This window comes from Tenrec ecaudatus, chromosome 9 (assembly GCF_050624435.1).
Source record: "Tenrec ecaudatus isolate mTenEca1 chromosome 9, mTenEca1.hap1, whole genome shotgun sequence".
NCBI classification, from domain to species: Eukaryota; Metazoa; Chordata; class Mammalia; order Afrosoricida; family Tenrecidae; genus Tenrec; species Tenrec ecaudatus.
Window position 1 is genome coordinate 6021485 of NC_134538.1, and position 26840 is coordinate 6048324.

At 42.5% G+C, this 26840-nt stretch overlaps 1 protein-coding gene across 8 annotated transcripts in view; it reads right to left on the reverse strand.

The window, feature by feature from the left end:
- The window catches only part of AKAP13 (A-kinase anchoring protein 13), a 375367-nt gene that overhangs the window by 89974 nt on the left and 258553 nt on the right, over positions 1-26840 (reverse strand). For all 8 annotated transcript variants that reach the window (XM_075557871.1, XM_075557872.1, XM_075557870.1 and 5 more), the window contains 2 exons: positions 11280-11355; positions 3069-3205 (listed from right to left, as the gene is read on the reverse strand). In XM_075557871.1, coding sequence (XP_075413986.1) covers positions 3069-3205; positions 11280-11355 — 213 coding nt within the window. The remainder of the gene's footprint in view (positions 1-3068; positions 3206-11279; positions 11356-26840) is intronic.

A 26840-nucleotide genomic window follows, 5' to 3' on the forward strand; every position in this document is an offset into this window, starting at 1 on the left:
TTGACTGTTGAGCAAAGTTACAAGCATCAAGCAGATTTTTTCAAACTTTGAAAAGTTAGAGCTGGGATCCTTCGACAACTGAGGTTGTCACTGCATTAGTGAATCTCTCTTCTACTCCTGCATCTATAAGCCCTCTGGTGGGTCAATGCTAGAGGTTGCATTTCGTGCAAAGCCTCCTCTGGGCGGAAACAACGGTGGTAGAAAGGAAGTAGTCAGAGTTTGAAATACCCTTCTGGTCTCTTCCCAAGTCATTTGGGCATGTTTGAACATCGGTGAAAAGGTGAAAGGTGTAGCCATCATTTCTGGTTTGCCCAGGTTCTCTGGTGTGACATGCAGATTAAAGTGTATATAGGGAACATGTTATAATTTTTAAAAATTGTATCCATCTAGGAAGTCACCCTGAAAGAACTACTGAATCTGGCACAAGTCATTTACCTGAACAATCTCTGAAATGCTTTTGTCTAACTGAGTAAAAAGACGGAGTACAGAAAATTCTGCTTCTCTTTAGCCAGTCGTTCTATTCAGCGGCTGGAAATACCTATCACGGGGCAGAAAAGGGTATACCCAGGACAAGCTGTCACATACCCAAGAAGCGGTCAGCAGGCATTTCTCTAATGGAGACTCTTCACTTAGGAATAAAACATCAATCAACCACAAATAAATAGGTAACCGATCCCCATGCATGACACAGTTCCCGCCAGTAGAGGGGGAACATGAAGAACGGATCTTATATGTTTCTCTCAAACACAAGTGGTCTCTTTCTAGAGGGACCCCTTGCAGAACGGTATTCCCCTGGGGAATTACAAGATCTCTTTAGAAAGTCACATTGTAAAGTACCCAAATTCTGACATGAAACAAAACAAAACTGTATTGGTTTCCCTCTTTGTTCAGAGAAGTGTAGATCTTCCTAATATGTGGATTTTTACTAGAGTAAATGCATTGAGCCAGCTCCCTCTAAGTAACAATGAGAGAAGTCCTGACATTTCCACCAAACTTTTTAAATGAACATCTACAAGATAATAAAACAAAGTCAAAAACTCGTGTCCTGACATGGAGTCCGACTCATATGCCCCCCGAGGGCAGAGAAGAACTGGCCCGCGGTGTTCCCAAGGCTGCAGTCCTCGTTGACGCTGACTGCCACATCTTTCTGTGGAGTGGCTAGTGGGTGTGAACTACTGACTCTGGGTAGGAGCCAAGTGTTTTAACCACTGGGCTTCCAAGGGTTCCTTGGGAGATATGGACAAGGAAAAGGACAAACTGGGAAAAGGCTAAGGAAGGCTAAAGGAAGTCCTGGACAAAAATGAAGGGAAGGCTGGGGGATGGAAACAGAGAAGTGTCTCCACAGGGAATGAAGGAACAGACTACAACCCAGTACTCCAAGATGTGAATGCAACATGCCGGCGTGGAGTAGGGAATCAGTGGAGAGGTCTAGGGGGCTGGCCCCAATCCTAACTACTAAGGGGACACCTGCCCTTCTCCCCCAGAAGAATTTATTTCAAAAGATGGCAATGAATCTGCAGCTCCGGGATAGGAACATATCTGATCGGAGCACATGGGTGCTGATGAAGGGGGAGGAGGAGAGTGGAGCACATCCTGGCCCACCAGGCCTTGAAGACAATGATCCCAATTAGAGCAGTCAGTCCATAGAGAGGACCACATGGCCGGCCCCACTATGAGACATGACACCCCTCACTGACCCATAGCTCTACAGAGAACAACACTGGAGACACAGTGTGGGAATTGCAGCCGATCTGATCCCTCCACACCAAGGCAAAACACTAAGGGTGTGCAACAGAACAGCAAGGGAACAGAGCAGCGAGGTCCCCTGGGAATGCTGAAGGTGGACTTTGGGGCCAGGGCATGGTGCCCCAACAGACTGGACTGGAAAACACTCCTAAAGGCCAACAAGCAATCCTTGAACAGGGAAAAAAAAAAGGGGGACAGAAAAGAAAACAGAAATGGGTGAAGGGAAATGCTGGACAGTGTAAGACATGACAAAATACTAATAATTTATAAATTAGCAAGGGTTCATGAGGGAGGGAGGGGAAAAAGTGGGGAGCTGATAGCAAGAAAATGTTTTGGGGTGATGATGGCAACAAATGTACAAATGTGCTTGACACAATGGATGGATGGATGGATTGTGATAAGAGTTGTATGAGCCCCCAATAAAATGATTAAAAGAAAAAATGAAGGTACTGACAATACATGCTCAGAGGCTTAAGTTCATTCCAGACCAAAATTCCACAGCTTTAATTTCTAAGCAGCTACATCACACCGTCTTGGATAATCTAATCTTTACATTCTAATCTAACTGCATATACTACGTCTCCAAAGTCCTCACAAAATCACGAGAAAGGTTTTGATATTTTTTACAACTGAGCCAGCGTTTCTGTTCCTTTGCTTGTACACTGTTAGTATTGAGAAGACTGCTTGTGGCATATAGTTGAGTACTATTTGCTCTCTCTGCGGTGGGAAACTCTTTGCAAAACAAAGTTCATTGCAACTAGCTAAAACACAAGCAGAAGAAAACAAATACCTCCCTTCCCACCCCACACCTCCCTCCTGCCTCCTACCACCTCAAATGGTACACAGACATTAGGTGATTCATGCGGATGGGCTATTTACTAGGGCAAGAGGGTCAAAAGTTCCCTAGCAAGAGATCCAGAAAGTTCCAATGAAGCACACTAGAGGAGGAGAGGTGATATCACTGATCTCAGCAGGGAGCTTCAGGCCTAAACACATTAATCAGAAATGACTCTCTGCTGTTTTATCCACATGACATCATGTAGTCTGAGCTGTGGTTCCTTCTGGCCCTCTTCATACTTCAAAAGAAAGAAATTTCCACTTCTTCACGCTTCAATGTGACTAACTATTCAGGCTGAACCCAACTAGCCAGTCATGCGTCTACAGAAAACGAAAGCTTTCTCTTGAGCCCTTGGTCGTCTGGGGTTTCCTTCCTGAGGGAACATTTTACGGCCTTGTAAGATCATTCAAGAGCCTGACTGAGACCTGTACAGCTAACTGGATCACGACCTGCTAGCAAGAGTCCCTGATTGCCACCAACGTACCTTTGAGAAGCTGATGCTATCCATCTCGTCGCTGGGGGACTGGAAGAGGTCAGAATCACTCACAGATTCTCGTTTCAGGCCGCCTGGTGATGAGGTACACTGTCTGCCCAGCCCAACATCTAGGAAGTTCTCGCATTCTGAAAAACACAACAGGAGCAACCAACATTTCACATAGTGTAACATTTTTATTTTTCACCCCAGGAACTGATGTTTTAAAGTTTTCTTTCTTCTTTTTTTAAACTGGTAAGAATACATAAAGTACACCTGGTCAAATTTGCCGCTTCCAGCTCTGACAGCCCTTGTCTGGGTTGCTGACAGTTACTTCACTGGCCATAAAAGACAGTGGGTATGAAGCAAGAGAAAGATGACTCAGAACCACGATTTCATGCATAGGTAGGTACCCAGTGGTAATGGTTTCCTCCAAGTAGTTTTCTTTTGTCACCCAAATTAGAGTTTATTACTAGGAAATGACATGGTTGGGTATGTTGTCAATCCCTATTTGGAGACTAAGTTTCTTCTGGAAACTTGTTATTTTATCAAAATACTAGGATAAACGGCAAAGAGGAATATATCTAATAAACATTTAAGTTTTATTAAAATTAGGGATTCGGTTGCTTAATAACAGTATAACTAGTTTAGACAGAAGCATACCAGCCTGTCCGATCCAAGGACTGTAAGTACCATATACACTTTAGTATAAGCTGACTCAAGTATCAGCGGAGGCACCTAAATTTACCACACAAACTGCATAAAAATGTGCTGCAAAACTTGGCTGATACATGAGCATGCACTAAAATCCAAGACTGGAGGAAGGTCTGGTATTACAGCTTAAATTCTGAGAACCAGACTTTTGCAGAAAGCAATGGGTAACAGTGGAAGCCCCAGATCCATTGGCAGGGTCCCCGTGTGGATGAAGCCTCTGATAGATCCCCTCTGACCACAGTGCAGGGATGTGCACAGCCTTGCTGTCTCACACAGAGAACAAGGTCTGGATCAGTGCAGACAGATGTAGTATACAGTTGCTGAGTTTAATGGATTCCATGACAGTGAGATTAAAAATTTCTTTTGTCTGAATTAGGTTAAAATGTAATACCTTATCATTTGTTCTCTCTTTTGACAAATGTTACATTTGTTCTAGTTTATAGTATTCCCTGGCTTCCTTTTGATTGAGGTTTTCACTGTTTCACTTTGCTCTTGTTGTTAGGTTAGGGTTTGGGGCCATGTTTTCCTTTAAATGAAGTCCAGGTAGGTAAGTCTACAGAGATTGTAAATGGAATAACAGTTTCTTACAGTTATGGCAGGTGAGGTGGAGAGAAACTGAGGAACTAATAATAATGAGGACAAGAATGAAAAAATGTTCTAAAATTGATTGCAGTGATGAATGCACAACTCTTTTTAATATGTTTACACCATTGAATCATATGATATGTGAACTATATGCCATAAAATGGTTAGAATTTAATATTTATATGCATATATATAAGCAATTCAACTCCTTTATTGTGACTCGGTTTCAGAAGATGAATATGTTAAAGTATGAAAATGTATCACCTGGAATCTGTGCTTTACTCAACAAGTAGGACAGGGACCCTGCTCCATAGGAGGGAGGAGACCTTCCCGGAAATATTATAATGGTTTATATTTTTATTATTATTTTTATATTAGTTTATTAAGGAATCCTTCAGACATAGAATCTTAAACTTAAGAAGATATTCAGCCTATCATCTCCTTTTAACTTTGTAGACAGAAGGGACATGTGATTTAGTAGAGACTAGGTTAAGCAGATAGTACAGCAATTCCTGGGTAGGTTCAACCTCCTTTGAAGGTAAAACTGATTTTATTTACAATTGGAACAAATTCCAAAGGAGCTGATCATGCAAGGCACTTGGGAGAGAAGCTGAAGGCTAAGACACCCCCCCCCCACACACACACACTAATCTTTTGATCCCATTTTAATGGATAGTGTGTTCAAAGCCAAAATGGCCATGTGCTAGCCACACCACACCCACACACTTCCTTTGTTTCTAGATAACACATGTTAATTAGGACGTTGATAAACAGATCTCAGAGATGCAAGTGGTACATTTAACTGACGGAGGAACTGGACGAGTGTGTGCAGGGAGTCATCAATGAGAAGCAGTGAGGAGAAATGTTAAGCACTGTTGCAGAAGGCAGCACCAAGTCCAGTGAGTGGAAGGCACAGCACGTCACTGTGGACAGCCCTGCTAAGTGCTGACTGTCACATGATGAGACACCCTGCACAGAGGCTGCATGCCTGTGTCTCAGTCTGGGGAAAGTTGTCTACAGGGAGGGAAATTGGAGATTTAACGACGATGCCACTTTTGACTCTTGACTTTTTTTTTTGGGGGGGGGGAATTGGATAGTAGCTGTGGTTCTGTGTGCTTTATGTGTTTGAAGAGATAGTGAGAAGAAGTTGTTCTTACCTGATAATTGACAGCTAATAAGTAAATAATAAGAGGAAGGGTCAAGGAGGTGCTGAATGAATCAATTGTTAATAAAATGGCCTTTGCTATTAAGTTTGGCACCTGGCTAGGTACTAAGGAAATCCACATGCAAAACGAGGTTGTATGCTATTTGTATTAGAGGGGGGCACCTTATGGGATAAATAGGCATATTAAGAAAAATTTTAAACACAATACATAAAAGAAGTCACAGGACATCAGGCAGGGCCCATGGGTTAATCTGAAGCAGTAACTATGCACACTTTCAGCTGACAAAACCAAAAAACCAAAACCAAACAGCCCCAAGTCTATTTCAGACTTGATCCTAACGATTTGAGTGTGCTATTTCTGTGAGGATGGCTCTCCCTTTAAAAGATTTCTGAACATCATCAGTATCCTGGATGGATTTTTAGCTTTTCTTAGCATCTGTACTAACAGGTGGAGTTGATGAGTGTGACTCTTGTACTCCGTCTCCTTTCTCCACTTGCAAAAACCAAACACATCATTCACTGGTAGTGGGGAGAAGAGGGGGCTGGCCAAGAAAAGAAAGGGCTGTCACAGCAACCACGCTGAGCGCCGAGCGGTCCATCTGGCAGTCAAGCAGACCACGTCCAAATTCCAGACTGAAAACAAACCAGCTCAGAGAGAGGTCTAATGGAAAATCCGTAAAGAAGATCCAGATTCGGCCCTGGGAGGGAGAGCTCACCCAGAAAATAAATGTGAACCAGCAATGACCAGGGACCACAAAACAAGTCTGGGATGAGAAGAGTTGGCTGTGTGAGATGTTGATGACTACTGGTGGGCAGGAGGAGGGAAGAGAGTTCGAAGAACTAAGCAACCAGGAAACAATACTCTCCCCACCCAAAGCCATACCACGCCTTACAGCACATGTTAGGGTTTTCAAAGTTAAAGAAAGCTCTTCTCTCCTGCTTCCAGTCCCCTTCCTAATAAATAAAACCATAATACTCTTTAAGGTCTAGGAGCCTGGGTGGTGTGGTGGGTTAGGCATTGGGCCACTACCCTCGAGGTTAGCAGTTTGAACCCACCAGAAAGATGAGGCTTTCTGCCAAGATTTATAGTCTCATTAATCCAAAGGGACAGCCCCACCCTGTCCTACAGGGCCACTGTGAGTCAGAATTCACTCAGTGAGTTTTTTTTTTTTTTTTATCAAGCTATAAACAAGAGGAAAGCACATTGATTTTAGAGTTACTGGCTTAAAATTAGACCTGAGAACTTAGTATCAAAAAAGGTATTTCAACCTAAGCTACAAGAAAGTAATTTAGGCCCTGTAACTCCAGTTTAAGCAGTTCTGGTGGTGCAGTGGGTTAAGCATTGGTTGTTAACCAAAAGCTGAGCAATTCAAGCCCACCAGCTGCTGTATGGAGAAAGCTGAGGGCATCTAACCTGTTCCTGTAAAGATCTGCAGCTTTAGCAATCTTAAGCAGGGTTACTATGAGTCAGAATCAACTCAAGACCTGTGTATGTGCGCTTTGTGGTGACACTTTAAATGGTAAATTGACAGTGTTACCCTAAAGGAGTCCTGGTGGCACAGTGGTTAAGCGCTTGTGGAGGTGGTTCAAATCCACCAAGCTCTTCCTCAAGAGAAGGATTAGCAGCCTTGGAAACCCTCTGGAGGCAGTTCTACTCTGTCTTACAGGGATGCTATGAATTAATTTGATGGCAGCAGATGTGGGGCTTGGTTCGATTTAATGTCACCTGAACTGATTCTACAATAGGCTCATTATAAATATACCGAATGAAGTGAAGGCTTCATTAACCCATAATGTGTACATCACGAAGTATCTCATGATAACAATACCCTGATGATGGGCTAGCAGAGCCAGTTCCAGAGAATGCTCAAGCTCCAAACTGACGGTCATGGAATCAAAGCTGACTCATAGCGACCCACCGTGGGTTTCCCACTGTAACTGTTGGCAGGATGAGAAAGCCCAGTCTTTCTCCTGCAGAGCTACTGGTGGTTTCAAACGTCCGACCATACATATCACAGCCCATTGAGTATCCACTACCCCACTTGGGCTCACCCTTCACAGAGAACAGTGCGTACTTCGTAAAATCCCATGGAATCGTTTCGTGTTAAGACGGCACAGATGCATACACATTGTAGTCAGGGAAGGGTAGGAAAACACACTGCAGTGGGCTCTGTTAGGCCACATTAATCATAATTCTATCTTCTACTTTCTCAGTACTGAAGAACAGACAATGTGATTTCCAAAGACAGTATCTTATTTGGTCCAAATGTTAATACTCTTCTCAAGAACGTATTTGTGAAGAGAAGAAATCTGCACTACTGACCATACTTCATTCAAAATTAATTGTACTAACATTAAAATCTGATGATTTTGTTAACGCCTTAAAAAGAATCACTCTTTTAAGAAACTAAAAGATCGACAGAAGGAAAAAAAGAAAAAAAATTAAAAGATCATTTTATTGGGGGCTCTTACAACTCATAACAATCCATATATCAATTATATCATGCATATTTGTACATATGCTGCCATGATCCTTTTCTAGACTTTTTCTAGACTTTCTGTTGAGCCTGAGTTAAAATTTACTGTGCCAACCTGGCCGATAAACACATGTGGGGTTAATTGAAGGGTGCAGAGATAAATGATTCAGAGAGCCTCGCAGTTCGAGTTCTCGGGTCTCTTGCTTTCTGATGGTTGGACCAGGGTGAAGCTGCCTTAGCCAGTTTCCTGCTTCCGCTGGCAAGGCTTACTTCTTGCAAGACATCCACGAGGAGAAGTCGCATGGACCTACCCCAATGCAGCCTGGGGTGCTGGAGGAGCCATGTGGAGACTCCTGTCAGAGATGCTTACACGTTCACTGACTCAGCTTTCCTCCTGCAGTCGGTGTCACAGTATGTGTTTTGTGAGATGAAGGAGGACTTTGTGGATTGGCGTTGGACATATGGGTTAATGTTGGACTTGTGGGCTTGGGCACAAGATGTTTTCTTGATGTGTACTTAACCTTGATAAAAAACACTCTCTTATACATGAGTTTCTGTGCATTTGTTTCTCTAAAGTACCCAAACTAACACAGAGCCCTTGGTAAGAACCACTTCTAAAAGGCCAAATTATTGTGCTTGCAGGTCAAGGTACTGAGAAGGTTCTACAAAGTTCAAGACTAGGCTGCGGGAAAATGCTGAGAGCTCAGAATTAATTTCTTTAAATAAGTGAATTAAACTGCAATGTAATGGAGCTATTTCCTGATGGTATTCAAACTATGAGGCAACTTCACTTAACCTTTAGTGCAGAAAGTTTCACTGACCAAGTGGTAAAGAGTCATTGCACTTTTAGAAAAATTCCCTAACAGTTTAAGGAACCAAAACACAGAAAGCATATTTTTAAGTAGAAAATTCTGAGGGGTGAAATAGGAGAAGTATCAGTTAAATCGGCAAACAGGGTCCAATTTATAAAATCTGTAGAACCCAACTAGAGTGATAGTCACTTTTCCATGTGAAGTAGAGAAAAAGACTTTTCATTGTTTCCAACAATTCCTCTGCAGTAAAATCAAAGAATTCAGCATCAATAGGAAATATCTAGAGACTGAGAATTTGAATCAAAATCCCAACTGTCTCGGTGGAGTCCATTCTGATTCACAGGCACCCTAAGGGCTGGGTAAAACTGCCTCTGCGGGTTTCCAAGGCTGTAATCTTTAAGGAAACAGACAGTCACCTCTTTCTCCCACTGAAGCACTGGTGGATTTGAACCACCGACCTGTGGACTATCAGGCAAGCACTCTGGCAGCAGGGTTCCTTTTGTCTTCAAATGGCTTAGTTATTTCTCAACTTATTAATATTGTATGGTACAGAGTTGCAAGTTGGACACTGAGTAACAAAGACCCAGGAAGAACGGATGCATTGGAATTACCGTGCTGGCAAAGAATCGTCAAGTACGACAGACTGCCAAAAGAACCAACCCGTCTGTCTTGGAAGACGTACAGCCAGAATGCTCCTTAAAGGCAAGGATGGCGAAACTTTGTCTCAAGTATTTTGGACATGCTGTCATGAAAGCGGTCTCTGGAGAAGGACATCATGCTTGGAGGGGCAGCAGACAATGTCTAAGGCCCCTGACAAGTAGGGCTGATAGTGGCTGCAGCACTGGGCTTACGCATAAGAGCATTTGTGGGGATGTGCCGGACAGGCAATGTTTTGCTCTGTTATTCTCAGTGTCGCTGCGAGTCATAAGGGGCCTGATGGCAGCTAACAACATGGGAACGGACTGCTGCATCTTCTCCTTTGGAACAGCTGGCGAGTTTGAAGCTCCAAGCTTCTAGTTAACAGGCAAACACTACACCACCAGGGCTCCTTGAGGATTTGAACAGCTGTGTTTAAATTTAATAGGACTGCCAGGTACCTGTAGGGACACTGTTTCCAGAAAGACCAGTAAGTGAAAGGAACTGTTTGTACAGTGAACCCGTCAATAGCGGGAAGGCCCACTGGTGGCACAGTGGCCAAGTGCAGGGCTGCTCAGGGTAAGGTCAAGGCCGTGAAGGTTTAGTCTCAACACCCTAGGGAACAGCTCTACTTTGGCCAATGTCTCTCTGAGTTGGAATTCATTCCACGGCAGTGGGTTTAGTTTGGCTTACAACAGAGAAGGGGCTGGGTAAAGAAGACTTCTCGTGACTCCAATAAGCAAATTACCAGTGTGCTTGCAGAGCCGCTGCAGTAACAGACATAAAGGCAAAGCCCTATGATTACCACACATACGGCACCCTTGCAACACTGTCCTCTCCTTGCCTCTCCCCCGGAAGAGAAGAGCTAGCAATGCGTTCCCAAGGGGAGACAATGGAACACACAGACGCTAGGGAAGGTCCCTACAGTCACCATGGTTTAGTGGCTGAACAGGAGTCCAAAGCTTGGACTAATAAGTAACCACACGTCACGTGCTACACGTGTCCTGGTAACATGCAAAGCCATGCCAGCACCATTTGTTCCTAGCACCTCGTGGCTGCTTGCTTACAGGAAGACTCAATCCTGACAGTGCTTTGGCCTTCGGCCTTAGTCTCACAGGTTAAGCTAAAGCTCCTTTCAAGATTCCAATGCCAGGTCTCGTCCCAAATGAATCAAATCACAATTCACAGGGGCTCAATATCTTTTTAAAGCTCCCAGACAATCCCAACGTGCAGTCAAGATTGAGAACTATCATTTTAGTTCTTCTTAATGGTGTTAGCAGATTCAAAGATCCGTAGGGTGTATATGCTCAGTACACATGTCTTCAGAGATCACTTAATAAATCATATGTAAAAAAAATCTGTAAAATAAATTTCACTCCCCCGTCCCCTCACCAAAGCAATTCAGGTAATCACAGTGCTCACCTCACCTTCAATTCTGAGACAAAATGCTCACAAACCCAACATTATAAGCCCCCTTTTCCTTTTATTAAGTGCATCATATGCTAAGAAAGGCAAGCTCTCCAAACCAAATCACTTGCTTGAGAGTGCGAGTGCAACTGGCAGACGAGCCCCACTGGTACAGTGATTAAGCACTGGGCTGACAACAGAAAGGTTGGGGTTTTGAGGCACCAGTCAGCTGTCAGCTTTCCTAGAGGCTGCAGCTGTGTGTGGCAATCCTATGGGGCAGTCTGTGCTGGCCCACGGGATCACAGGGAGTCAGAAGGGGCTTTTTAACAAATTCGCTTCTCCTCCTTTTTTTCCACGACTCAAGGAAATGGATACACTTGATGGAGCTCTTCAAGCACAGTGACAGCTAGAGAATCTCTCTGCTTACCTGGGCTCTGCTTAGAAGCCAAAAGAGATGCTGCTTCAGGGCACGGGTCTATTGCACACCAGCTTTCTTGATTGATCTGCAGGAAGAGAACCACAGATTAAGCTTCAGGCAGTGAAGCAACATAGGATGCATGTCAGACACAGCTGCTGCAAGTACACACAGAGCAACAACAACAACAACAACAACAAAAGGCTTGTTACTAGGATTCCAATGACTTGATGTTCATCTCCAACAACCCCAATAATCGATGTTCAAACAAATCTCTCATCAGAGGGGGGCTGCAGACAAGCTCTCTCAGGGACACCCTTGTCTCAGTATTCGCAGGGTAGCTTCCAAACAGCTGCAAAAAGTCCAGTTAAAACAGTGGCTTCAGGTAAATTAGAAGTTGATTATTACTTCTTTTTTTTTGGGGGGGGGGGCGCACTCCAAGGGAGTAATCTTGATAGGCTTTCTTGCAGGAAATAGGTCGATGACATAGGGCTTGTTAATAAGAGTTATATGAGCCCCTTATAAAATGTTTTTAAAAATAAACAAACAAAAAAGATGTTTTAAGAAGACTGCTTTGGTGAGGAAAAGGCAGGGACATTGCACGGAGGATTTTTCCCTATCACAGACAAACCCTACAACATACCAGAGCTCCTTGAGGATTTGAACAGTTGTGTTGAAATTAAACATATTGCCAGGTACCTGTAGGGAAACTGCTTCCAGAAAGACCAACAAGTGAGAAGAACTCACCGTTTGTAAACGTGCAGAGAATGCAGCAGCCAAGCATTCTTTGAGGGTAGCCAAGCTGTCCTAAGAGAATTCCACTGAGAAAACCTCACGTCGCCCTCCTCAGTCCTGAGCTGGCACATTCAGGTTTCTTTTTGTTTCCCACACCCAAAGAACACCCCGAATGGAAAAGGAACAGGACTTGTGCCCCTTGAGGATACTAAAATTGCCGTTTTGACGCGGTATAGCTTGAAGAGCACAGAATTTTTCCAGAGAGGATTAGAGAGATGGAACTGCTGCATTCAGAGGTGTATTGGCTTAGAGAACAGGTTGACAAACATTAGTGTCACATTTTTGTTTAATAGCGATCTATTGTGATTTTGTGGCACTACTTAAAGCCCTCAGCTGCTAACTGAGAAGTTGCAGGTTTCAGTCGGCCACCTGCTTCATGGTAGACAGAAAAGGCAGTGTGCTTTCTTAGACTTAGAGCCTTCTTAAAGAAACCCTGAAAGGGAAGCTCTACTCTAGCCTATAGGTATTGCTATGACTCACATGAAAGCTTTTTGTTTGGGTTTCCAAGTATCTCTACTATACCAACGCTTAATTTTTCTTAAATAATTAATTGTAAGGTGAGTAAAATTATGTTATGAACAAAATGTTTTCACAGTACAAAGTATACAAAAGCAACAAGAAAATTATATACAAAGGTATGAGGCAGGTACAATAAAACAGTAATCAGTGGATGACCAAACATTAAAATTCTCATTCGCTGTCAAGGTTTCACATAAAAAAATCAATATGAAATTATTATTAAAATTACTATATTTATGCCAAAACTTGAATATGTACCCTATCATCTAAATGCTCTAATTGCATCGCGAAATGTGTATGATCTGTCAGCATAAGCGCAGAGGGTTGCTGAGTTGCTGCACTGCTAACTGGCACACTTCCACCCAAGCGTGTGATTCCACAATGCAGAATACCCCACTTATTTAAAATGAATGGGAAGTGCTCATCTCCAAATATCCCTTACAGCCCCCAAATCGCCCTAACACTCTATACTACACTTCCATTAACCTAAAAAAGATTGCAACTTTTAAAACTACCACTGGAGATTTCAAGTCTCTTTTCCTGGTAATTAACATACCACCGATATGGAAAACTTGAAAAACATTACCAACCAAAGAGACCTAGGTGACACATACAAAACAGTACACTCAGTAAGAGCAGACCACACATTCTTTACAAGTACACACAGAAAATGAACCAAGACAAACCCTATTCTGGACCATAGAGCAACTCTCAAGTTTAAGTATGCTGTCTAACCACAAAAGTATTACATTAGAATTCAAAATATAAAAGTTATCTGGAACTGTCCCCATTAAAAACATTCAAAATAACCTAAAAATCAAAGAAATCGTAAGCAAACAGAGAAAACAATTTGATCCAAATAAAAACACCACATATAGAAGTTTAAGAACACAGCTACTTTGTTGCTTAGGTTAAAATGTATAGTACCAAATACCTAGGTAAGAAAGGTCTTAAATCAACCATCTAAGTTACCATCTTAAGAACCCCCCCCCCCCCCAAAAAAAAAGCGTTTTCCTAACACGAAACCTAAGCCTACTGCCATCACGTTGATTTTGACTTGTGGCAAGCTTACAAGATGGAGTAGAACTGCCTCTCTGTGCTTTCAAGATGGTAAATCTTTACGGAAGCAGGCCAAAGCATCTTTCTACTGTGGAACAAGTGATGGATTTGAACTGTCAACCTTTAAGTTACCAGCTGAACACTTAAACCATGTGCCAACAGGGGTTCTAGTAACCAAAGCAAGTAGAAAGAAAAAAATAAAGGGCAGAAATAGAGGAATTAAAAAATAAATGAAAAAATAGAAAAATGGTCAAATTAATTAAACCAAAGCTAGTTTCCTGAAAGGATCAACAATATCAATATACTTCTATTAAACATGCTCAAGGAGCTCTAGTGGTATAGTGGTAAGCATTAGGCTGCTAACTTCAAGGTCAGCAGTTCAAACCATCAGCTGCTCCTTAGGAGAAAGATAAGGTTTTCTACTCCCATGAAGAGTTATAGTCTTAGAAACTCACAGGGACAGTTCTACCCTGTTCTATAGGGTTGCTATGAGTTAGAATTGATTAAGTGGCGGTGATCTTGTTTTTTGAGACATGCTAAAGAACAAAAGAAGAGTTACAAATAGCCAATATCAAGAATCCAAAAGGTAGAGATGTCGTTGCCCAGTACCCCAAAGACTTGGGTCCATATCTCTTCAGGAGGGAGGGAATGTTAGGTGGTCTAGCGCAGGGCTGGGGCACCCAGTACGCATGCTCAGAGGTCCGAGCTACTGGCCCATGAAGGAGTGGTACACTGTGTATGCTCAGAGGCCCAGGTTTCTGGCCAGGAAGGGGAGGTATACCTGGGTGGACGCTGCACCTGGATTGGCCCACCTAGGCCAGGTAAATTCAATTCAGCCAATGGGGTTGACCAGGGTCATCCACCACGCCTCCCCGTGGAATAATTGAAAAGGCAGGTGCTTCACTTTCTGAGCAGATGGCATGAGGAGGGCTGCAGGTGCTTGTGGAAACCTGAAACTTCTTCTCTCATAAACTCATTTGGATCACACACACACCAAAAAAAAAAAAAAATCAAAAGGGAGAGCATAGTTATCCTATAAATACTGAGGTAATAATAAATTAATATTTTATAGCAACAAATTCAGCAAATTAGAGTAAATTATATATACTAGAAAGATCTAATTCCACGAGACAGTCAACCCAAGTAGATTTCCTTGTTTAAGACTATCTTAGAAGGAAAACTCCAGGTTAAGACAGTGTTGATGGTTAACGCTACCAAATCTTGACGGAAAAAATAAAATCAATTCTACAGAGTCTTACGTAAAACTAAATCAGGAGAGAACAGTACACAGCTCATTTTATGTCTAGAAAAGGCAGGATAGGAAACAAATTCCATGGCAGTGGGGGAAAGAACAGGATGTGCCCGTCCACAAGATTTCTGATCCCTTTGGTGAGAAGAGACTTACATTATTCTGCACAGAAATATCAACATGTGTTTCAAATGTCAGAAGGAGGAGTTCTTTCTACTCTGCATTGATGGAGTTGCCCAATGTGAGTCACAATTAATTCCAGTGTAATTAACAACAACAACCAAATACTAAACTGTAAAAGGCAGAACAGTAAATTACAATAGTGTGACAAGCAAGAATTACAGGGACTTAAACAAGAACAAAAACACCAATTCACTTTGTTCATTTCAGCTATTTGCCAATAGAGAGTGGAGATAGCTGGGAGAGGCGGCAGAGTCCGGGGAAGAAGGCAGCAGGGACCAGAGGCCATCAACCTATGAACTCCTGGTGTGTGACAGATAGGAAATGTGGTCAATACTTTGAAGGTGATCCACATTTTCCAAAATTTCTCATTTCAACTGCATCTCATTTGAACTTAAAACTAAAATTATCTCCTAACATTAAAAAGCAACAGGGACAATAGCCACTGGAGTTGGACAATAGCCACTATGGGACAATAGCCAACAGGGACAATAGCCACTATGTTTTGAAGTTGGAAGGGAAAAAAACTGCTTTCCTTTTATCCCTGAATAGGAAGAAGCTGTATGAATACAGCAATGAATTTAAATGGTTAACTGCAATGAAAAAAATCTTAGGAGATCCTTAAACAATAAAGAACCTGAACATGAACTATTCTGAAACGCATAGAACTGTCCTCCCTTCAATGACCAACAGCTTTTCCAGCCAGCACTTTTAGGAAGCTGTCATACAATTCTCTACCTTAGAACACATCCTCATCGAGTTTTGATGACTACAGGAGTAAGGACTACACTCAACATTCTTTGCCTGACCACCATCCGCAACCTATTAAAATAAATGGTGTAATTCACTTTATATTGCAAAAAGAGATGGAAAGAATGGTCCATTCGTCTTATATATGTATTGAGAAATTAGATGATCATGAAATCAAATCTCTTTAAATGTACTCATTTCTGAGTTACGGTGATGAGAACATACTGTGTTGGAACACAGTCCCCCAGCTGTCTTGTGTGTTTCTGCACATTATGAACAAAGACACTATTAACTGCATTTTGTCGTAGCCTACTGTTTCCAAGAATTTTTGTATACCAAACTATCAGATACTGTTTTCTTTCCAAATAAAGCAAAGAACAGCTTTGTTTCCTGTCCACTACACTGCAGTCTCACACAAATAACATGCAAGGGCCTTCTATGTTTACTTGCCAATGGTGTCCAATCCCTGTGAGGTATTTTCAAAAGCATCCTATATTTTTCTCATTTATACCTCCATATAAATAGAAATCTGGTACAGTGGGGTTATGAAAAATACCTCACAGGGGGCTGGGAAGGGTGTGGCTGGCAAAAAACCCACATAAGGTAAGAGTTATTTGTGTAATAAAGAGAATACTTTGGGGGCAAAGGCTAGGGCAGGTTTACTATCCATTCTAAAAGCTCAAGTTTCAACCCCGAGGATGATATCCCCCCTCAGTGCAGCCAATCCACAGAGAAGACCATATGGCCAGCCCCACTATGAGACATGACATCCCTCCCTGACCCATAGCCCTACAGGGGACAACACTGGAGACACAGTGTGGAAATTGCACCCGATCTGACTCCACCACACGGAGGCAAAACACTAAGGGCGTGCAACAGAACAGCAAGGAGAACAGAGCAAGGAAGTCCCAAGGGAGTACTATAAATAGACTTTGGGACAAGGGCATGGCACCCCATCAGACTCGGCCGAAAAACACTCCTAAAGGCCAACAAATAGTCCCTGAACTACTTACAGACTATTTCTGCAGGTCTACCTAGATAAGATAGGCTGGATAAACAACGTGGAGGAGAAAACAAAGGGCCCATTGTTCCGGTGGGTTAACAAATCTAGGGATAAGGGAACAACAAGTGATCCAAAATCGGTGGTGAGGAGGGTGTAGAAGGCCTGGTAGGGCTTGATCAAAGGTAATGTAACCAAGAGGAATTACTGAAACCCAAATGAAGGATAAGCATGATAGTAGGACAAGAGGAAAATAAAAGGAAATAGAGGAAAGAACAAGGAGGCAAAGGGCATTTATAGAGGCCTAAGTAAAGGCATGTACATATATAAATATATTTATATGTGACGATGGGGGAATAGATCTATGTACATATATCTAGAAGTTTAGTATTAAGGTAGCAGATAGACAATGGGCCTCCACCCAAGTACTCATTCAATGCAAGAATATTTTGTTCTATTAAACTGGCATTCCATGATGCTCACCTACCCGACACAATCGCTGAAGACAAATGTGTGCATAATCGAATGTGGTTAAGAAAGCTGATGGTGCCTGGCTATCAGAAGACATAGTGTCTGGGGTCTTAAAGGCTTGAAGATAAACAAGTGGCCATCTAGCTCAGAAACAACAAAGCCTACATGCAAGAAGCACACCACCCAGTGTGATCACAATGTGTTGAAGGGATCAGGTATCAGGCATCAAAGAACAAAAAATCAAATCATGTGAATGAGAGGGGGAGTGCAGATTGGAGACCCAGATCCATCTGCAGGCAACTGGACATCCCCTTACAGAAGGGAGGAAATGAGCCAGTCAGGGTGCAGTGTAGCAACGATGAAACATACAACCTTCCTCTAGTTCCTAAATGCTTTCTCCCTCCCACCCAGAGTATCATGATTCCAATTCTACCTTACAAATCTGGCTAGACCAGAGGATGTACACTGGTACATATAGGAACTGGAAACACAGGGAATCCAGGACAGATGATCCCTTCAGGACCAATGCTGAGAGTGGGGACACCGGGAGGGTTGGGTATAAAAGGAGAACCAATCACAATGATCGACATATAACCCCTTCCCTGGGTTAACAGAAAAGTGGGTGAAGGGAGAGTCAGTGTAAGACATGAAAAAATAATTACAATTTATAAATTATCAAGGGTTCATGATGGAGAGGGGTGGGGATAAGGAGCTGATACCAAGGGCGTAAGTAGAAAGAAAATGTTTTGAAAATGATGATGGCAACAAATATACAAATGGATGTATGTATGGATTGTGTTAAGAGCTGTAAGAGCCCCCAATAAAATGATTAAAAACAAAATAAAAACAAAAAAGGTTTTAACTCCAGCTATAAATCATTTTTTAATGATTTATAATGTTACATTTAACTTGTTAACAATGTAGGATGTATTCCGTTTAGTTCAACCAACAAATACTGTCAGGCACAATACTACTGTTACAGAGGAAGCAATAATTCAGACTGAAGCATTAAACCCAAATATCCCCTGAAATCTCCTTAAAACCAAACAACAGTTTTACTCAACTAATAAAGAATATCTGCCTTAAAAAAAATTATTAATCAGTTGATTATGGGGCTTGCGCTTATAAATCTTTTAACAATCCATCATTCAGTTGTATTAAGCACAGATATGCATATGTTGCCATCAACATTTCCCCTAAGCTTGACACATTATGCACCTGAACCTCTCCTGATGTCCTCCTGGAGCTTAGGCTCAAGAGGAACTAAAGGTATGGTGATACTCATGCTGCCTGCTATAGTCAGGACCACAGGAACACAGAAGTCCTGTGACTTCTGCCAACATACATGAACTTTTCAGGCTAAGTTGTTGGCTTGCAAGTAGATAGAAATCTTGGATCACAGTTCTTCATCACAAATGCCCATGGTCATGGATTCTGACTTATAACAACCATATTATTAAATCAGAAAAACCAAGCTCACTTCCAAGGAGATAAATCCAATTCATAGCAACCCTCAAGAGCAGAGTAGAACTGCCCCTGTGGGTTTCTGAGAGTGTCTGTGTTAGTCTGGGTAGACTAGAGAAACAAATCCATGGACACACATATGTATCTAAGGGAGAGGTTTATACACAAGAGGAATTGAATATTGAAAAAACATCCCAACCCAGTCCAGTACAAGGCCATAAGTCTGATATTAGCCCATATGTCTGATACCAATCTATAAAGTCCTCTTCAGACTCATGAAATACATGCAATGAAGTCAAATGCAGGATGATCACAGGCCAGTGGGTAGAAAATCTTTGGATTTAGTGTGGCGTCATAAGCATTTCAGGGCTCTCTCTGTGGCTTCTCCAGCTTCCAAGGTCTGATTGCGTCCATGTGGCTTATTTTCTGCAATGTGGTCCAGGAAGTAGCAGAGAGACAGAGAGACAGAGAGAGAGAGAGAGAGAGAGAGAGAGAGAGAGATGTCTTCTGCCTCCAAGGAGGAAGTACCAGATTTCCCAGAATTCTCAGGAGGTCATGCCCACACAGAAGTCTCATTGGCTATCTCCACCCCTACACTCATAAATCCTTAAATCGATATCAGATTAGGCGTCTAACACAGTCACTCCTTACAGAAGTAGAAAGCCTCATTTTTCTCCCAACGAGCATATGATGGCTTCTAACTACTAACTCTGCATATAGCAGCCCAACAAACAAATGCACAATGAGCAAAACCCTCCCCTGCCCGCCCTTCCCTGTCCCCACCCCGCCCCCGGTCCTATTCCAACTTAATGTACGCTGCGCACGTTGCATCCATTGTCCATTCATCTTTCCTTGTACTGTTCCAAGCATGACGTCTTATTTTCCCAGGGATTGACTTCTACTAATAACATGTGCAAAGGATGTGGGATGAAGCCTCATCATGCCTACTGTAAAGGAGTGTTCCGGCTGGAACACTAAGACAGATTTGATAGTTTTGGCAGTTCAGAGCACTTTCAATATTCTTCACCAGCACCCTAATTCAAAGGTTTCTTCAATTTTCCTTATTCAATGTCCAACTTTCACATGCATATGGGGCTAAGTGCAAATATCATGGCTTGGGGCAGGTAAACCTTAGTCCTCAAAGTAGCATCCTAGCTCTTCTATGCTTTAATGAAGTCTAAGGCAGCAGATTTGTCCTTTGCAATCTATCTTTTGATTTGGACAAATGTCTAGAAAACATCAAGATTAAGTTTACAAAAAATATGGACCTGTATAGATAATTAGCCCAACAATACTATGATGGGAAGAATTGTTGGTTTTTAACCTTTATTTCCAGGAAGGAACCCTGGAAGCGCAGCGGTTACATGCTGGGTTGGAACACACGGCTGCTCCACAGGAAAATGACGCCTCAGTCTGGAAATCCTACAGGGGCAGTTCTCCTCCGTCTACCGGGTCCCAAGGTGTCAGAGTGGATTAGACAGCAATGAATTTCAGACACCAAAAGCGAGCCCACAATGGTTCCCTGAGAAGGCACACTGCTTCTAAGTACATTCACTGTGAGCCACTCACACAAGCCGGGCAATGAAGCCCAGTTTGAGTCAGCTCTCTCTTTGGAGGAGGCCCCATTCACAAATATCTGGAATGAAATCTATGTTGAAGAAACAGTAAGATGTACAGTTAAAAAAAAAAAAGACTTCCTGACCAGAAGTCTCTCGTAAGATTCCTACTTCAGACCAGCAGCAGAAGACAGCGTCCGGTAGAAAGAGGAGTCAGATGTGCACCGGCGAGCAGATGTCACACTTTAAAAGCGTTAGGAACCCTTTTGAAATGCCATGGATTATACTCGCCTGGACCTCCCATGTTGACAGACAGACCACTATAGAGATAACATGAATTCTAAGATACAAAGGAATTAACCAGAAACTGTGGCCCATACATGGGGACCACTGGGTTAATATAATGAACAAATAACTGATAACCACAAAAGAGGGGCGGAAGTGCCAAGTACCACAATTTTTGGGCTCAGCAACCCGGAAAAAGTGTACATGAAATAGGCCTTGAAAGGGGAAATGTGGCTCAAGAGATACAGATGGGAATTTTAGCCATGCAAGGAAAAAATTATGAAAGCAGTTAATGAGAGAGACTTCAGAGTTGAAGTTTTTAAGGTTTCTCCCAAAGAAAAAAATTCATTGCCATGAGTTGATTCACAGTGACCTTACACGACAGAGTAGAAACTGCCTCTGTGAGTGTTTGAGACTGTAAATCTTTACAGAAGAAGACAGCCTCCTCTTTTTCTTGCACGGCAGCTGGTAGTTTTGAACTGCCAATGTCGTGGTTGGCAGCCCAACGTATAATCCACTATGCCACCAGGGCTCCTTCAGATCCTTTTAAAAAGCAAGTGCTCCTGACCACAAAAACATGCACATGTTACACCCATGAGCTCTTTCGTTATCTGATTTAGAGAAATGAGATGGCTTTGTACCCCCGGAAAGACCAACAGTGCCCAGAGGCATACACTGAGGAAAAAATCATCGTGGGCAACATGGTTCTAATGAGCCAGAGCTTTCGCCTCCATAAAGGGGAGAGCCCCATCACATAAACAAGGGCGTGAAAAAGTCAGTGTTATACAGGAAAATACTCAAGAAGTGTGCAGATTACACGAGGTGTGGGGAGGAAGGAAGCATAAGGCATTGGGGACACAAAGACCAGTTTGGTGGCACCTAAACTGGCCAAGTGCCCTGTGGCGTTCACAAGAAGGGCAGCGATCTAGGATGAAAGGAAGGCTTTTATTGGCTGGCTTCTTACAGAAAAGTTAACAGCACAAAAGTGAGTGTGCAGCAGTTAAGAGATAGGCAAGCGTGTTTAGAGAACAGAAGTCAGGCAGCCCACAGAGCCAGAGGCAGAGCTGGTAATCTAGGCCAGACGCTACCAATCATGGTCAATGCTATTAACCAGAGGACCAACTGCACATGCAATGAGTGTGGAAAGAATGTCACAGCATGCATCAGCACTTCCACCCACATCCTGTATACAGCGACAGTCACACCAACCCTGCCTATCATATTCATGGGTGAAGAATGTTGTGTAAGTTGGATTGCCAGGCACCCTCATTTCTTCTGTCCTACTTCAGATCACTGATGTAGTAGACGGGTTTGTCTTAGTCTCACACAACTAAGGCAATACTTTTTTAAGGCCACACCGTGTGGCTCCGTTGGAAAGATTTTCAGTGATTTCTACAGGACAGATGGCATGCCGTGCTCTGAGCACAGATGTGCTAACACATCTCGGATGTACACTGTAGGGAATCAGAAGTTCCCAGTTATTTGTGATGAGAAGAATGCTTCTCATGTTAAGAATTCTTTCCAAAAAGTGATTTCTGAGACAGGTTTTTACACGTTTCTTGTACTATCAACACTTCTTCAGCTCTGAAGCTAGGCTTGGCAAAGAACTCTGATTGCAAACATCATTAGGAGATGGAATAGGAAGAAACACTACTGCCGACCCTGCTGGTAATAGGAATTTTAAGAGAAAAATAAAGATGACTATAAGTCCTATTCAGATTTTTGCTCATATGGAGTCTCCAAGCTATTAGCAAAGTACTGGATTGGCAGCAGGCTGTAGGGTGTGAGTTCAAGATGATTCACGAGAGGAGGAAAACAATTTGCTACTAAGCATCTACCTATACCTTTATGGAGCCCTGGTGGTAGAGTGGTTGTCAGTTGGGCTGGTTCCAATTCATCAGCCACTTTGTGGGAGGAAGAAAGGGTGTTCTACTCTCATAAGAAATTAGTCTCAACCCCGCCCTACAGGGTTTCTGTGAGTTGGAATCGACACGATGGCTATGAGTCTGAATTGATTCACTGGCATTGGCTCTGGTTTGGGTAAGATCTACACCTTTTGTGAGGATAAGTTGTCAAATCACACTTTATGCCCAGTTGACATTCATGACCCCGTTATTTAGAAAACATAGTCACTGGGCTTTCTTTGGCCATGATGGCTCCCTGACATCTACATCATGGGTACCCCACAGATGCTCAATATTCAAAGCACTAGTGGTTATTGTGCATACAGAATACAGGATCCTGAAAATTACCTTAGAAGAAATGCCAGACTCATTCAGATCCCTTTAAATTCCTGTCAAGGAGGCCGAGGACTTTGTTATGATCTAAATCAACTTTTCCCATAATGTGATGTGTTCCTATCAGTCTCGAAACAAAGCTACACAATTTTTTCAGAAGAGTAAGAACTGCCTTTTGCTCCTGGCAATGTCTGCTCCTGTTTATATCCTAATAATACAGCTCATGGTTACACCCAGTCTTGCCAGTAATTGCTCATATTTACTTCCTCTGCAACTGTCTCGGGAGATCCAGCTAGTTACAAGGCTGAACAAAAGGAAGCAAAAGCCCACGATGTGGAGATGGAAGCCAGCACTTGAGTCAGAGTCTTTCCAGAGGCTCAGGCTGCAAGGGGAACAGTTTCTTTGTGGCAGCCTTCCATTCGCAGCCCCTTCTATCTTTCATGTGCTGCCACATGGATGTCTCCTGGAGCTAGCCCAGTTCTAAAGGGCAGGTACTCCTCTGGAAATTATCAACACATGTAGAGTCAAACGACCCCTTCTGCATTTCAGCTACTGGGGTAAATGAGGCCTGCTTGAACGCCAGGGGTCAGTGGGAAGTACACGTTGCTCTGTAAGCATCTTCATTCAATGTGCAAAAGAAACTGCTTCAAGTCATTTAATTATTCAGCTCATACCCTGAATAACTGCCTCCAAAATGCTTGAGAAACGTCACCATTGATATGAAGAGGTATGTTGCTATTAGCAAACAGCTCATCTTCCCTAAGTATCCAAAGTTATAAAATTATTAAAACACAAATGGTCCCTGAGCTAAATGAAATCAGCTTAAAACAGGAGTTAATTCAAGATTCCAACTACCTCCTTCCTTCTTTCGGGTGTGCTAGTTTTGCAGTTAGTTTCTGAAACGTGCGGTCATATGGTGCTATAGATGGTCTTGGGAAAGCACATCGTGAACCAAAGTTTGGTACCGGCAAGTTAGATGATCAGTCACCAGATTGTGAGGTCAATGCTAACTTTCAGAAGGATGCTGAGAAAAAGGGGTATATTGATACCAGTCTCTGCTAATAATTAAAATTTTCCCATGTTCCATTTTTACCCATATGGGTCATGGTTACCAAACTTTTTCTTTAACTTTTTTTTTAATTGGGGGCTTTTACAGCTCTTTTTTAAAAAATCTTTTTTTTTGGATGGATCATACAACTCTTTTTTTTTATTTTAACAATTTATTGGGGCTCATACAATTCTTTTCACAGTTCATACATATACATACATCAATTGTATAAAGCACGTCTGTACAGTCTTTGCCCTAATCATTTTTTTCTCTTTTCTTCTTTTACATTTTATTAGGGACTCAAACAACTCTTACCACAATCCATACATATACATACATCAATTGTATAAAGCACATCCATACATTCCCTGCCCCAATCATTCTCAAGGCATTTGCTCTCCACTTAAGCCCCTTGCATCAGGTCCTCTTTTTTTTTTCCCCTCCCTCCCCATTCCCCCCTCCCTCATAGACCCTTGGTAATTTATACATCGTTATTTTGTCATATCTTGCCCTATCCGGAGTCTCCCTTCCCCCCTTCTCTGCTGTCCCTCTCCCAGGGAAGAGGTCACATGTGGATCCTTGTAATCAGTTCCCCCTTTCCAACCCACTCACCCTCCACTCTCCCAGCATCGTCCCTCACACCCTTGGTCCTGAAGGTATCATCCACCCTGGATTCCCTGTACCTCCAACCCTCATATGCACCAGTGTACAGCCTCTGTCCTATCCAGCCCTGCAAGGTAGAATTCGGATCATGGTAGTTGGGGGGAGGAAGCATCCAGGATCTGGGGGAAAGCTGTGTTCTTCATCGATACTACCTCACACCCTAATTAACCCATCTCCTCTCCTAAACCCCTCTATGAGGGGATCTCCATTGGTCGACACTTGGGCCTTGGGTCTCCACTCTGCACTTCCCCTTCATTTAATATGATATATATATACATATATACACATACATATATACATATACACATACATACACACACTTATATCTTTTTTTTTTTTTTTGCATGATGCCTTATACCTGGTCCCTTGGGCACCTCGTGATCGCACTGGCCGGTGTGCTTCTTCCATGTGGGCTTATTTGCTTCTGAGCTAGATGGCCGCTTGTTCACCTTCAAGCCTTTAAGACCCCAGACACTATCTCTTTTAATAGCCGGGCACCATCAGCTTTCTTCACCACATTTGCTTATGCACCCACAGCGATCCTATCATGGAGGTTACCAAACTTTTATGAGAGCTAAAGGCCATGTACACAGCAGGAGAGAATAACCAAGGGAAGGTCATATCTAGAGGAAGAGTGGGGTGCACTTATGTCTAGTAATTGGAAAAGTCTCAGAAGGAGATGAGATTTGGGGATTACTGGTGTCAATGATGGGCAGCAAAGAGCTGAGCCAAGAGGAAGGCAGGCGCTTGCAGCCTTAAATGAATCTATTAAAAAAATAATTGTATTGGGGGGCTCTTGCAAATCTTGTAACAATCTACCATTAAGTTGTATCAAGCACATTTGTACATATGTTGTCATCAACATTTCCAAAACGTTTTCTTTCTACTTGAGCCCTTTGTATCAGCTCTTCTCCAGCGCCCCCTCCCCATCCTCTCACCCTTGTGAATCTTAATCAATTAGATATTATTGTTCTTTTTGTGTCTTCCACTGTCTGTTGCCTCCCTTCACCCACATTTCTGTTATCCGACCCCGTGATGGGGTGGGGGCTTAGGTGAGTCTTAAATGGCCCGATGCAGAAGAGAAACCATGACTGACTATGCAGAACTAACAAAGGGAGCAAGGGAGCAGGTTAGAATGCAGAATTAGGCCAAAGAAAGGATGGATCCCTAACACAGGATGGCAATTCTAAAGGTACTGAGCAGTGAGTTATATTAGGATGCCAACATGTGGGGTTAGCGTTATAAATAAAGAATATGAAAATATTGTAATTATTGCCATTTCAATTCTTATTCCAAACGTATCAGTACATTAAATGCAGTTTAAATAACAAGATACTTATAAATCCATACTGACAAATCTTAACACATGCATTCACTCAATTCACAAACACTTAATGAGCACTTGCCAGGAATCACACTATTCGGAGGGCTTAGGTATATTTGTAAATGGAGGAAAATTACAAGCTCCTCAGTATAAAAAAGCCAGTTTCCACAAGTGAAAAAGGAACACAGAGCATGCACATAATTAATTGAGAGTTTATATGGCAATCACACACCTGATACAACCAATTGCTTGTTTGTTTTTAAAATACGGGTAAAGGGGTGCTGCAAAATAGAAGATGGTTTTGTGACGATTACTGGAGACAACTACCGAATGATGGCAAAAGCCTTATGAGATAAAGCCCCTGTCCAAAGTGCTATCAACAGAATTACTGCAAAGCAGAAAGAACTGTTGAAGACAACTCCAAACACGTGTCAGCCTAAGTTTGTTGCAGCACTATTTACAATAGCGAAAAATGAACCCAAGAGCTCCTAAAGGGAAGGCGGGTAAACACAGTGTGATGCACACATACAACGAACAGGGCTGGCAGTGCGGGTGCAGAGTGGCTATACACACACAGGGCTGCAGTGGGAGAAAAGTGGGGCCTTCTACTGCAGAGAGAGTTGGTCTCCTCCCAGGGGGCGGACAACAGAGAAGTGGGTGAAGGGGAGACGTTGGTCAGGACAAAATAATAATTTATAAATTATCAAGGATTCATGAGGGAGGGAAAAAATGAGGCGCCCTTACAACGGACTCAGGTAGAAAGAAAATGTTTTGAAAATGATGATGGCAACAAATGTAAAAATGTGATTGACACAATGTATGTATGGATTGTGGTAAGAACTGTAGGAGCCCCCAATAAAATGATTTTTTTTAAAAACAACAACAACAACAACAAAAAAGAGTAACCGTCTCAGAATGTGACGTGGGCAATTCTACCCTGCCTGTAGGTTAGCTATGGGTCAGAATGGACTCA